Here is a 15,001-nt window from a genome sequence, read left to right on the forward strand (position 1 = left end):
CTTGTAACTTGGATTCTTACTCTCATATTTTACTGTATTGTACAGTGGTTTAAATCGTACAAACTGTCTTATATGCAAAGCAAAATAAATGCAACCCAGCATAGACTTCATCATGGAAAAACAATCAGTAAAGTATCTGCAGATCAGGCTATCAAACAAGTACAGATATTAGCGAACAACTGCTGGCCAGCTGTATTTGAAATAACATTTGTCTGAAGTTAACTCTGTGCAAGGAAAACTGTGAGCTGTAGCACAGCATCACTCATCTTTCACACTATGAAAGATCAGGGAATAACACAGACCGTCACAGTTCATTATTGCCCTGCACTGGTTACAATACTAGCGTAGCAACTTGTGCTCCAAATACAGGAGTCTCTGGCTGCAGCATCTGAAAAAGCCTGCATTTTCAGAGATTGTTTCTGTTGCCTGACCCTGACCTACAATGCATATGTCTCGGGAATGCTGGCAGAGTTTTGTGTGCAGCTGTTTAGCCAACCCATCCTATGTAAATAACTATGAAAGATTCTGTATAGCTCTTATGCTGAAAAGTCTATTTTACAATAAAGCTGCAGTAGGAATATGGGAAAATTGGGGGGAAACCAAAAAATTGCTCGTTGGAATGTTTTTGTTTTTTTGTTATGTCCAGCTGATCACATCTTTAAACAAAAAAGCACTGTTTCACAATGAATAAATGTATTACTGCATTTAGGTGAGAAATTCAGGAGGTTAAATGCTTTACAAAGATTTTGGCTTGTGACCAGTGGGGATGCTGCAGCATATTAGTTGGCAAACATTGCATTGCTGGAGAACCTGCCTCTTCATATATGTTAACTTTAAATATTAGTTCTCACTAGATGGGGAAATTATGCAGGAGGAAGTTAAGTGCTGTGGAGCGCAGGCATTTGAAAATCCTAGTCATTATTTTCTCATATACCTAATTAAATCTCCCAGGCAAGCCAAACACTTCTATTCGATCATTGCTAGTTGGGTTCAAGCGCCTTATAAGAGGAGCTGATTTTCAATAGGTAAAACGGGTTTCTCAGAAGCTTAAACTGCTTTGATGAGTATTAAAAAAAATAGCAGAATCTCATATCCACTAGAAACTAAATTAGACTCTTGCCATTGCAGGACCAACTGCATGCTGTTGGGGCTTTGCTTTTTTATTCACCCCTAATCACTGTGGTCTCTTTAGCTCTTGCCAGTAGGATAGGGAAAGTGAGACTGCTAGAGCTTGTCAAGTCATAAAAGACAAGTCTGCAGGAAGAGTTGGGGGTGAGGAGGCAGGAAATGATTTTCAGCTGCACTAGCACTGAATGCTGCTTTGGCAATATGAGAGAGTCTTTAAGGGGCAGTTAATACCTTCTGGGATGATGCCTCCTCCAGAAGGCTTCGAGCCGGGAGGTTTCCTCAGTGGCCCCGTCTCCTGCTGCTGCTGCCACGGTCGGGTGCAGTAGAGGCTGTCCCAGGCCCGCGGGGGCATGCCCGGCACCACTGCCACTCCGCTCCTTCTGCCTCCTAGGGGGCGAGGCAGGGGGGTAAATGCAAAGCTGGGCTAGAGAAGCTCTTAATTTACGTTGGTGGCCCGGCAAGGCTTCCCCGTGCCTTAGAATACAAAACCGACAGGAGTAAATGAGAATGAGGCCTCTCGGACACTTAGTAAAATTAAAGCTTTACATGCTGTTAGAAGTAAAGCCACAGTAACGCACAGCTGTCAGGGAAGGTCCTGATTTGCCTGAACAACCTCTCCTTATACTGTCCGGATTACAGTACCCCAATCACTAATGTGACATTACTGAACTTGAAACTACCCTGTTAATCTACATGCCTTTACCCTCCGACCCAAACCTGTGCGTACTGAGCCTCGGCGACGAACACAACTCCCTGCAGTGTGCCCGAGGCAGAGGTGAAGACCCCAGGGGTGCCTTAGTCTCCCTCTCGCCATGGCCAACTGGTCCCCTGGGCGAGGCAGCCGGTGCCACTCACTCCCCACTCCCCACTCACACCCCACTCACGGCGCCGCTGCGCCCCATCCATACCCGCTGTTGGCTGTGGGGCAGTAACGGCACTTCTGCACTGGCATCCGCGCCCGTGCCGCTGGGGTGCTGCTCCCGTCAGCCCACATGTCACTAGCCTTCCCGTGGTCTCCCTCCTCTGGGAATTTTGCCTAATCTTGCCCCGAGGTCGCTGCGGGTCAGAGCCCAACAAACGCGGCCCGCAGCAGGGCTGGGGCCCACAGCACCGTGGCCTGAACCCCCGACGGAGGACTAGACACGAGCACTCGTGCACAGGTCAGTGGCAGTAACACTGCATCATCATCCTCACCTTATCGGGACTTGCTTGACAACTACTGCAGAAGTTAATCAAGTAAATCATGATAAAAACTGAAAGCTGCCAACACGCCCAGGCCTATGCCCCAAGAAAGCGCCGCACTCCCAGCGTGGGCTCCCCCGGCTGTGTGGCTCCCTTTTCAGGTAGGCCATGTTTGTGCCAGGTCAGAAACATCCAGGTGTGAGCGAATAGTTTGGAATTGTAGTGTGGAGCACAGGAGAAATGCTACTCCTTTCGTTCCCCTCCCGAGGGATTATTCAGGCCTTGAGTCACCCATGGCGTGGCCTTGGCTCTGCTCCAGGAAAGCCCCCAGCTGCTGTGCTCAGGTGAGTGAAATCAGTGCTGCTGCAGCACTTCCTCTTCCCTGCCCCATGGGGAAAAGTGCTGGGGTGTTCTCCTAGAAAGGCCAGGCTGTGTGGTAACTGCTGCTAAAAATAATCACAATCTCAGTGTGATGGTTTGCTTTTCTCAAAGAAATGCCTTAATGTGAAAGTTAAGCTCAGAGTGCAAGGGAAAGGCACCCTGAACTGTAAGTTTTAAGTCTGCTCTGTGTGTTGCTATTGGTGTCAGCTGAGCTTTGCAAGAGATCTAGAGGTGAGGGATATCTCAGACCTATGCCTGAGATCTTGTCTCTTGAATTTTTGACTGATTACTTAAAATGTTAAATGAGGTAGGCAGGTTCAAGGACTGGCCTGTGTTGTTTGCTGGTGGTTTATAATAGGCTAAGAGCAAGTTATAGCTACTCTTAAAATTGAGATAGCCTTCTTGAACACTGAAAACACTTCTTTTTCCAGATTAGTTTCTATTGGATTTTTTTTGGGGGGGTGGGAGGGAGTGCAGAATGTTAAAGTGGTTCCTAGTTTTTCAAGTGTAGTTTATACTGATGCTAAAACATTCTGGGTTCTGCTGTCTTTTAACACTGTCTTTTTCTTCAGAATCTAAAAGACCCTTAAGAGTGAATGAAGCACATAGTATTAACTTTTTTTTTATTGTGTTTGGTTAATGTTACCCTCTGTACTTTTCAGCAAGTGCTGTTTGAGAGTTTTGCCTTATCATAGCCACTTTGGAGTAACTTACATCCCCTCCCCCCTTTTAACACATTTTCTGTGCCTTACATTGAATAAGCAGGGCAAATTATTTGATCTTCTGGTCACATGTGTAACTACTCTCATATAAGTAATCCCATTTCAGTCATGTTCTTTCCCCATAAAGATGAAGAAATGCTAGTCAGAGTCCCTGCTTGGTTAGGATACCACATTCAGAGGGGCTATCCAGAATTTTTTTTTTTCCTTATAGTTCTTTTAGTTTTAGGATTGCAGATTGAGAAATTAAACAATTTTCTGTGTAACTTATTTAACCTCAGTTAATTGCCATGCCTATGCATTTATGTAGCATTTTGAAGAATTTATTTATCAGGAAATACTGTATAAAACTTCTAGGAAATAGTGTATCTATAGGTAAATGATTTAAACTATTATGAACTTGTAGTTTCTAATGAAAAAAAAGGGGGGGGGGTCAATTCAACCTTTAATTTCACTCTCTTACTACCCTAGCTTTGTAGATGACCTGGTTTTGTTTTGCAGTACAAATACTACTGATGAGTTATCATTTGTTGCAATGTGAGTGTGTTTACAGAGAAGGAAGGAAAGGAGAATGTTTTAGGAAGTCACACCAGTTCCATATTTTCCTTATATATTCAGTCAGCAGAGTCTTTATGTTACTTCTGCACTATATAAATTTCTGACAGATTTTAGTGGGATAGCTTTTAAGTGGTGTTGGGAGCTACAAGTAGTTCAGTGATAATCAGCAAAAGTAGGCATAGAGTCAAGAAGCAAAATGGTGTAACATGCTCTTGCTGGTTTTATGCTAGTATTTTTTTAATTTTTTCACAAAATGAATGAATACAAAACATGGAAAAAATGCAGCTGAAACCCTTCATTAGATTCTAGTTAAAACTGGAAAAAACACTGAATGTCTATCTATATCAAGTCATTTGGTCTGCTTGAAACTCGGAGCTCTTGCAGGTAGAAGGCGTCCAGTGCCTGAGCCGCAGGCTGCTCAGGATAGGGCTCAAACCAGAGCAGCCACTGAACCAGAGACACTGGGCAATACTAATGACAGCTTGGAATAAGTTACTTGCGTTTATTACTGATGGTGTTATTCTTTCCAAACTCAATTAAGGGCAATTATTTAATGGTAACCACAGCCCAGATTTGTAAAGGTGTTTAGGCTCCCTTTGAAAAACAGTGCATGTGCCTGGATACTTCTAAAAGTTTGAATGATTGATTTCCCCTGCCCTGTATTTAATGTGTATTAAGGCAGAGGGAAAGAAAGTGAAACTGCTGATAGGAAGAAAAAGATACCAAAATTAATAACCAGGTAAACCAATAAGATGCATTTCCTGGAATAATGTGTTATTCTAAGTGATCTTTGAGGAAAGAGAAACTACTAATAAAGGAGCTCATGTAAATACTTTCACAGGAACTGAAGCAAATAGAGTACACGGTTTAAAGATGATTATTTTTTGGCTGGGGTGAGAAACAAGGTATGGGACCACTGAACTGATCCAGTGTGGCACATCGGTATTCTTATGCCCCTTTGTTCCAGTTATTCCAATTGTTTTAAATCTAAATTTTAAAGGGAGAAGGGAACACCTCTTTGGAAGTTCAGAAAAAGTATTTTATGAAATATGGGTGTTCATACATCTAAATGAAAAATGGAGGTAAAGAGGTAACTGACTAAAACTGTTGTACAAGGTTCCAAAATAGTTAGCATGCAGCAGAGTTTAAATCAATTATTAAATATTTAGAGTGAAACAGAGGAATACTTTACTTGTATCCTATTCTTTAGCTTCATTTGAATTGTGCTATTTTTTGTGTTTGTTTTGTCTTGTTTCATGCCAGATGTTCTTATCAGAGAAAACAACGGTGATGTGTTTTAATATTGATGAGTTGAATCTCTTGGGAATAATAGTATATGTACCTTCTCAGAATACAAATTGTGGGAGGCTTTTTATAGTATAATTACCATAATGTATTGAATTTTAAGTATGACTCTTTAAAACTGTGGAAAAAGGTCTTTGTTTGTTACCCTCTTCTATCTACTTTCAACGCGATTTGCCTTTTAAAATTATGTATCGTGTCTTGGTGGCCTTTAGAAAGGAAACACACAAAACACCTGAGGTACAGTGTAATCTGTCAAAGTAACATGTCCTTAAGCACCTTGTAAACTATTAAAGCAGCATAATATTTTTCTTTCCAAAGTCATTAGTTTATGCATTTGAACAATTGCAGCATAATCATGGTACCTTTCTTTAACTTTTTTTTTTTTTTTTTTCTTCTCCTCCCTCCCAGGAACTCAAACATTGACGTCCTGAAGTTATAAATGATTTGGTAACAAACTGAGCTTGCAATGCAGGCAATTAAAACTGTGGAAAAAGAAGTAACTTTTATAAAGGAAATACTGTTCACAGAATCTTTCCTAAAGCAACAAGAGTGCAGCAAAAGCCCAGTAAGCAGGCAGCTCTGTGAGGAGCAGCCATTGGAAGGAGCTGTCTGCAGCTCTCAGTGCTGTACTGAGCATGTCCCAGCGGAGCCCAGTGCAAGCAGCACATTATGCAAAAAGGCAGCTCTAGCAGATGGGAGAGAGGCACAGCAAGCATTTGCTTCACTTGCATCACCACCGCTTGAAAACAAACCTGGATCGCTAGAGGGGATCTTGCCGGCAGGCCAAGGGAAAGAAATCCGGGAGCATGGCTTGATTTCCGAAGGTGTTGCACTGCGAAAAATCATGGGGAATCAAGATGGGAAGCTAAAGAAAAATACAGGTGATGTGCATGAAGGAGGAGAGGATGTCTCTGGGCCCAAGGATACAGATGGCACAAAGAAGGTAGCAGGAAGCAGAAGGGGACTGGGGAAGCATGCAAAAGGAAGTGAATCTGGTAAAAAGAAGGGTAAGTCGGACTCGAGGGCCTCGGTGTTTTCAAATTTAAGGATCAGAAAAAATCTGTCCAAGGCTAAAGATGGGAATGGTAGCTCGAGGGAGGATGTTCTGGAAAGCCAGGCCTTGCCGACGGGGGAGCTGGACAGTACTCATTCAATTGTTACCAAAACTCCAGATATAAGCATCTCCGCAGATGAAGGGGGTCTCTCAGACACAGATGTTGAACATTTTGAAATCAGAAATGAAACTGTCCTCGTTGCTGCAGAAACACAGGATGGACAAAGGACCAGTTCTGGCTCCGATACAGATATATACAGTTTCCATTCAGCCACAGAACAAGAGGATTTGCTTTCTGATATCCAGCAAGCTATTAGACTGCAGCAGCAGCAGGGGGCAATTAGTATTGGAACTGAGGACCTTGTCACCAAAACAATGGGCCGACACATGGCTAATTCTCAAGCAGCCTCCTTAGATTTTGAACGGTTTCTTTCAGTAGCTACCACTGACAAAGCGAGCAGCCCAGACACTGAGGAGTCTTTTCCAGCGCTATCTGAAATTGCGGAAAACATTCCAGTCTCTTGCGCAAATGAAAGTGAACTGAAAGAGGCGGTAAATGGAACAGGCTCTCCTGGTAACGGCTTATTTAAAACACAAGAACGTAAGCTATTGATCGAGGAGCAGGAACAGCTCGCTGCTGGAGTGGATGCTGCAGCTAGTGAACTAAAAGATGATTTAAATGAAGCTGCCGTAGAAAACGGATCTCAGATAGACAGCTCCGTGCTCCCTTTTCCAACCTCAGTAGCAGATTCTGAGACTAAAATTAGTGATGTGCAGGCTGTTGATTTCCAAGGTTTGGTTACAGATGATGGTATTTCAGATGCAGGCCACGATCATGCTGCTGAGACTCAGGAAGATAAACACGCTCTATCAGCCAGTCAAGATGATCTGCCTAATGGTTTATCTACTGAAATGAAAAATGGCATTTTGTCCTCTGAGGGGACAGCAGGTAGTCCGGTGCTTGGTTCCCGATGCTTTAAGCCCTATCTAATTAATCCTTGTTACATCAAAACCACAACTAGGCAACTGAGTTCTCCCAACCATTCACCTTCTCCCTCCCCATCCCAGAGCCCACTTTTTACAAGGAAACAGGAGTCCTTCCACAAAAAAGAAAAAGTCTCAATCAAGAAGCAGAGGTCTGCTAGTTTGGCTGGCTTATTTAGTCGTTCAGCAGACTGGACCGATGAGGTATCTGATCACAAATGCGAGATAACGCAGAAGGTGGGCTCTGCAGGCTACCTGGAGCATAAGGGGTTCAAAGAGAAATTTCAAACAGAAAGAGTGTCTTTGACTCATTCAAGAAAGTCCTCAGGGGTGCAGGCTTCTACAGAGACGTTTCCCAATGTCTTTTCAGGTGAGTGACATGTATTAAGGTTATTTTCTAGAGACTCTCTGAAAATATATTTAAAATACTGTAATTCAAACCTTTGCTGTTGCATGTGCTGATGTCTTTACTTATGCTGACAGTTTTAAAATCACAAGCCTAATCTTACAGATGCATTCACCTTTTATGGGATGAGAATAGCCTTTCTCTATTTGGTGTCAGCCCGGCAACAGTGCTAGTAAAGCAAGTGCATAACTCTTTGAAGTTTTTTTTTCTTTGTCTAAATCTTGTAGAACAAGGCTGAATGCTTTACATTACTCTTGATGAAAAATGTTCAGAGCCTCCCCATTGCAAGCAAGCTAGCTCTCTGCATAAATAGATCTTTCAGAGATGAAGTAACTGTGATGCTGTTTGGGGTTTTCTTGTGCTGGGCATTGTTCAGATGCAGTGTAAATATTTGAGAGCTGCACCTGGCATTAGACTGGGGCAATGATGAGGATTCACTTGGTACAAAAAGGAAACAGGCATGCAAGCACAGATGGGCAGCACTGCAGAAAAGAACCCCATTCCCCTTCAGAAGCACAGGGAAGGAGGAGGAGAAAAAGGAGTTCAAAAGGCAGCATAAAATGGAGAAGAGAGGTGAAACTGCCTGTAGTAAAATGTGCTGTTTTTGACTGGTTGCAGGCTCATTGAGGAAAGCATTCTTTTACCTTGTCTATTAGGCAGCTTGTATCCTATTACAAAGGCACAGAAATACAGAGTTTAAAGATAAAATATGATGTGAATAGAAGGTTATACTTTATTGCACTTTGGGTTTTTTCTCTCTCTTCCCCTTACTTGGAGTTTCCATAACAAACTAAAGTTTGCACAAAGAGAGAAGGCCTGTATCACTTTAGGAGGTATGTACATACAGAAAACTTGGCAATGTAGTCCATTAATTTTTCATTTAAATTGTAGAACTAAGAGTACAGAAACATGTTTCAGTGCTATTCGCAAAAATGCAGTGAGAATTTTTTTCTTTTGCACTTTTTATAAAGAATAAAATAGGACATTTTATACAGGGAACAGTAACATGATTTAAAAATTATATGAAAGAAAAGAGTTGAGCTACCAACAACTATTGTTCTATACTGTAGATTTAAAAATTATGTAACTTACAACCATTAGCATTCATTGTTGCTTTCTCTTTGCATATTCTGTTTGTCATCACAATATTATTGATGAATGAACTATTAAAAACAGTGGGGGGAGTTTGTACAACAGCAAACCCCAGGAGTTTGAGATAGTCAGGAGATGTGTGAAAATTATTTTTTTGAATTAAAATCACAAGACTACTTTCATTCTTGTGACTATATTAGTCTTGAACAAATATCCCTAATCTCACTCTTTAGAGTTCAAGTTTTATCTTAAATATAGTTTTGGCCAGCCCCCCTCAGAAGTGAGCTGAATCTTTTTTTTTTTTTTTTTTTTTTTTTTTTTTTTTTTTTTTTAATCTTTTAAATCCTTTCCACCTGTTATCTTAGATACAGTTCCAAACATTCCTACTCCTAAGTTTTACAATTTGTGGTGATCACTGCTTTCAGATTTGTAACATATAATACATAACCTTTTGCTATGAATGCTTGACATCTTAAAAACAAAGCTAAATACTAAAATGTAATGCATTGTCAGTAATTACACTTTACTTGGAGTTACTTTTGAAGTTTAGTTTGCCAGGAACAGGCTTCTTCATGTTTCCTCATGAGTTTTTATTTTAAATACTTACTTGTTTTATCCTGTTTTTCCCAGCAGCAATTCAGGCTGTTATTGTGAAGGGACCAGTGCCCAAAGCAACAGTAGTTCTGTCTCTTATGGAAATGCCTGTGACCCTCATTTACATGTATATACCAGCTGTCTTTAGAGGCAGAGCACAATTATACCTTTCAGTTCATGCAGAATAGCTTGAAATGAGGGAACTGGAAATGACGTAACGCTTAATCATTTTCTCTTTCTGATTTTTCTCCTGCTTTTTTAAAAATGTAGTTACAAGCTGAAAGGTATTAAGAATGCATAAATAATAACTAGTATGAATGAAAAAGGGAAATAAAATCAACATTAGTATCCCTACAAACTGTCTCATTGCATCACTAGCAGGAAAGCCTTTCTATTTAAACCAGTCCACACAGCAACAATTACAGAAATAATTTCCTTGGAATTAAACTATCGTTATTGAAAAATTTTGTATTTTAATCATGTGTCACTTGCATCAATTTGGGGATTACTATCAAGCTTTTAAAAAAGCGTGTTATTTATAGAGGCTCATTTCTATCGTGTTTTAAAAAAAAAAAAAAAAAAAAAAAAAAAAGCTTCTTGCCTGGAGCATTAAATCCCATCTTGCTGTGCAATGACTGTAGTGTTATTCTGCATTTCTAACTAGAATCAAGTAAAATATTCCACAACACTTTAGTCATTGATTTTAATGACAGCAGGTTCTAAGCAGATGACTGGCCTACTTTTGCTCTATGCTGTAGTCTGGCAGTGTGTCATTTGGTTTTCACAGTGATCTATATGTACTCTTCTTAGGCTGTTTTAATGTAAAATGTAGGTGGTAACCAATAGCTGGAATTATATTGATTGTATTTTTATTTTTTCCCATAAATTTTGATAGAAGTGACTGAAGAAATGCACATTAAAATATTATATCAGAGGACCATTTAAAAATAGTACTATGTGAGTTCTTGGGGGAGAAGGAAAAAATAATTCAGCCTGCCAAAAAGGCTCTTCCAACTTTTCCTGTTTTGCATATTTGCATTTTGGTTTATATGAGAAATAAGCAAAGTATGATATTTAGAAGTTGATGCATTGGCTAAGGATGTGGTGTGGGCAATTCTATGGGCATTTTGTAATTAAGACAGAAGATCCATTTCTTTCCCGATAAGGACAGCTGTGTTTGAAATTGTGGTGACAGTAATTACAAGTTCTAGATTTCAACATGCTGCAGAGTAGGGCCAGGACTCTTATGCTGTGGTCCTGGGAGGGCAGGAGCTGAACCTGAATGGAGAGAGTTGGCTCTTTCTTTGCAGTTTGTGTCCATGAATGACTTTTACTAATGCTAAGCGGGTATCTTGGTGGAAAAATGGAATTGACGTTCCCAAACATTAAAATAACTGACACAGAAGAGCTAATAGATTGAGTTAATAAAAAGGAGTTTAGTCTAGCTTTAATCTGAGTCGTGGTGATAGCAAAGGAGTTTGTGAGGGTTTCTACTATATATGCTGAAAATGCAAGTTCTACCAGCCATCCCAGATCGTAATTAAACTCTATCAGAACCAACCCACGCCCTTTCTAAGCTCTGTTGGCTGGCTGTAATATGTTTGCTATGCAAATCTATTTCAAACAGGTCACTTATCTTTAAATTTCTCTTCAGAGACTGATTTTTTTTTTGTCCTGTTCTACCTTTAAAGAGGAAACAGATAAGCAAACAAACAAACAAAATCTAAGCTACCATAAAACAAAACCTAAAGTCAATCCCATGCTTGTGCCCTGGGGGCCTCTGCCTGATTTCTGTGGGATGCGGGCCTGCTTCTCAAAGACCACTTTATATCACTCTCAGTGTAACTAATGTCATCGACACCCACTTGCAGCTCCAGTACTTTGTGTGCAGCCTCGTAGAAAGGCCTTAGTATAAAGTATATGAAAACTGGAATAAATAGGGTCAAAGTTTGCTTCTGAGAAATATAGTAGCTGTTTTTAGACACATCTGCAAGGGTTTTTTTGTTTGTTTTGATTTGCGTCATGAGGCACGTGATACGGATTTGTATCTTTTGGCACTGTGGGGAAATATCTATCATGCTACTCTGTCTTAGGACTACTTGCAGTTTGGGCCTTCGTCAGTGATGTTTGTTAGCCCACGTGCCTCTTACAACAGGATGGGGCAGCATGGCCTCGGCTAAGCAAGGGGGATTGCCCAGCAGCAGCCCTTTCTTGTGTGGCACAGGATCACTTGAAACACTGACCACTGCTAACAAGCATCTGAGGGCAAAGACACTCTTCTTTTTGCCTAGTAAACCCACACTGCGGGTGGGGAGGGGATGCAAAAACTCATCCACTGCAACTACAGTGGGATGTGTTTGAAAATGGGCTGCGGTAAGTTACAGAAAACCTGCTGAGTATTGGTAAGCTGCTTTAATGTTACTGCGCCAGCACTGCAGTATGGGAACGAGACCACCACAGGTCATGTCACTAGAATGCAGCACTGCCTCGGTGTGCTGTGGTGGGGTCTCATGATTAAAGCTTTGATCTTCATCTAGAGCTTCACTGGAGTAGCAGGCCTTGGTCATGGGGCTCTGCAACTGCATCCCTCGGCCCACTTCTCTCCGAGCAGTGCTGCCACTCTGAGGTCAGCCTCGCAGCCTGACTCGCGTCTGACCTAGAAATGTGTTTTTCTGGTTGCCTGATGATCTTTTGGGGGATGAAAAAGGGTAAAAGAAAGGGGAAAATGCAATAGCTGGAGGTTCAGGCAGTTTTGTTTCAATCTGTTTGAGATGTAGCACCAGCATTGTGTCCATCACACGTGGGATCTGGCTAGAACTGTTCATGAAAGGAGGTTGTGTTCTTCAGTGATGTTGCTTCTAAGACAGCAACTGATTATTCCAGTGTGAATAGCTATATGGAATTTAAATTTGAATATATTTACTGGGTCTGATTGTGCTTTAATATCTTTTTAAATATTTATAAATTGTTTAATAGTTTTTGCCTGATTTTTTTTTTTTTTTTCCTTTTAACATGCCTGGACTTCTTTTTCAGAAAATAAACATATTCCCTGAATAAGTTTCACCGTTTTCTCCATAGTGCAGTGTCTAAAGAAAAATTAGCATGACACTGAAAAGCATGGGAATATTTTAGGCTGTCTGCATGTGAAGGATCAAACAAATCAGAAACACAGTGATTAGAAAGCTCAGACCTCCTAACTGGCTATGGTATTTTGTTTGTACTCTAGTTTAACCAAGCTCAGGATATGGCAAAGCATATTCCCTATAAACCACTCTTGCCAAAATCTGAGTTTACATAAGGAGTCGTGGTGATAATGCACATAAGTGTAGGTGTTTCTGTGTCTGTAGCTTTGATTATTTTGAAGTTCATCTAGAAAGTATTTTTCTTTTGTGACTGGGTGGAATTCAACAGTTTCTGGAAACTCACCTTTATGCATACAGCTTATCTTTTGGGGGGGATGAGGTGAGTTGGTGTAAAGGGGCACAGGGTTAAAGCAGTGAGAAGCCATGCAGGAAGATGATGGAAGAATGCGAGAACTTGACACTCTGCATCACCTCATTCCTGCCTCTTCATGCAATAATACAAGGCCGCTTGAATTTTATTAAGTGCTTTAGAAGAGGCAGCAATATGGGTTCTGGATCTGTGTCACACTAGAGAAAAGTAACTGATGGTGAGTTACTTCCTCTATCTTGCGTTTTTACCTTGCAGTCCATGTAGAGGAAGTTACAGAAAATGAGGTGGGCTGTGGTACGTTGACTATGAAGTGACTATTGCTCATTTTATTTCCATATTGCTGCTATCCTGAATAAGCTTCCACCACATTCTGAGCCATCTGAAGGGAGTAGCTAGACTCTCTGACCATGAATAGGCAGTAGGATTATGTTTTCTGATGCAAAACTTTGCATTACTCTCAAGTAAATACAGAACATGACTTATTTTATTCATGGATGTAAAAGCCCACAGAACCCATTCAGTCAGCAAGTGATTTTTCACCAGTAAGAAGCAGTGGTTATAGGAGTATGTGTGCCCCATCCCAGATGTAATAATAAATCCTAATATAAATAGAACAATGAAAATATATAGATACAGAGCATAAAAAAATACCTGAGAATTAATGATTTTGGTGTTTTGCTCTATATAGTGGAAAAGTGGCAGGAATACCTAGTCACAAATCAGCCACATCATTGGAGTATTCTTAGTTGCCAGTAAAGATATGGATTGTTCAGTCTCAGGATTTATATGACATTTAGCAGGAGTGCCAGAGCTCTGAACTCGGTGTGAATTTGAATCGGGCAGAAACATAGTTAACGTTATTGTGGAACTAATTACAGGGAGCAGCTTTGATTCTAGAGTTTGTTTGATGTGGAGGTCTAGCCTAGATCTCACTTAACTTGTCCCCTGAAGATGCATAATGGTAGTGTGTGGGGGAAAAAATAAGTGGCATATCTCTTCCTCTTCCTTGCACTGTTAAAGAAAATCACTGCACAAAAGAAATCAATGCTGCAGTAACACTCTAATTAGATACGTTAACATCTGCTAACAGTCATGTAAGAAAAAGTGGTTTTCATTTAAAAAAAAAAAAAAAATAACATGGCCTTCATAATAGAGGGTGTGTATCTGAATGCTATTTTGTCATGCAGAGTCAAGACAATACAGTATGCTGAGAAATGGTTGAGAGAAATATTTAATTACATCAATGTAAAAACACGAAGATCCAGTTACAGCAAGGAAGGCATGTACTTAAGTCTTTTATTCAGAGAAATTCTAGGAGAATATAACTGCACAAGTATTATCTTTTACTGTGTACTTTCATCAGAAAGCAAAGCATTAACTCTTCTTGTTCAGAATACTCAATACAGAATGCAAATACTTACCAGCCAACAGTAAGAAGATAGTCCACTTACAAGACTGCTAGTATGTGGAATTTGAGCACCACTGTATGTATTAGAGATGCAACACAATACTCCTTGAAGCAGAGGGGGGAAAAAAAAAAAGGAGGCATTTTTTCAACTTCCATGACATGTAATTTGAGCTCATTTGAAAATCGGAGAAACACAAAAAAGACTATTTCTTACTTTATATTAACTTGGTATTCCTCCAAATATTCTAGCAAGACCCAAAGATAGAGTATCATAGACCAAAGCAGTTCTGAGATGAATATTGTCATTGTTCATCATTTATTTATTTATTTATTCCACCCTACCCCCGTGATTGGCTTGGAGGGGGAGAAGAAAAAAATGCTCTAAAGTGCCCTTGGTGATGTTTTATGAGGGCTGCAGCATGGTGGAAAGGACACCCTACAACAAACTCACAAGATCTAGAAAATAAAATACAGGATGTTAATCTGTTTGAAAAGTAGTTAATTAGGACAGTAACACCCTCCCCATGCACCAACGTGGTGGCTTGTAAGTATACTGCAGGACATGCAGCCTACCTTTCTCTCTATAGATTAATACTGATAAATACATTTTCAGGGTATTACAGGTTTGGTTTTGTTTAGTATTGCTTTTTATTAGTGTTAATAGTAATAATACTAAACTTCCTTACTTTGCAAAATGTAAAAGTAGGTTTCAGACTCCACGGCCTCTCTTTCTGTCT

General features: G+C 40.4%; 1 protein-coding gene across 2 annotated transcripts in view; it reads left to right on the plus strand.

The window, feature by feature from the left end:
- The first annotated feature begins 5,771 nt into the window (after window positions 1-5,771).
- Window positions 5,772-15,001, plus strand: part of FMN2 (formin 2) — a 170,239-nt gene continuing 161,009 nt past the window's right edge. The window contains exon 1 of one of the 2 annotated variants that reach the window (XM_064509355.1): window positions 5,772-7,681. In XM_064509355.1, the coding sequence (XP_064365425.1) occupies window positions 6,118-7,681 (1,564 nt within the window). In that variant the 5' untranslated portion in view covers window positions 5,772-6,117. The remainder of the gene's footprint in view (window positions 7,682-15,001) is intronic. The other variant, XM_064509354.1, reaches the window with a different exon arrangement.

The sequence above is a fragment of the Dromaius novaehollandiae genome, chromosome 3 (assembly GCF_036370855.1).
Source record: "Dromaius novaehollandiae isolate bDroNov1 chromosome 3, bDroNov1.hap1, whole genome shotgun sequence".
In the NCBI taxonomy this organism is placed as follows: Eukaryota; Metazoa; Chordata; class Aves; order Casuariiformes; family Dromaiidae; genus Dromaius; species Dromaius novaehollandiae.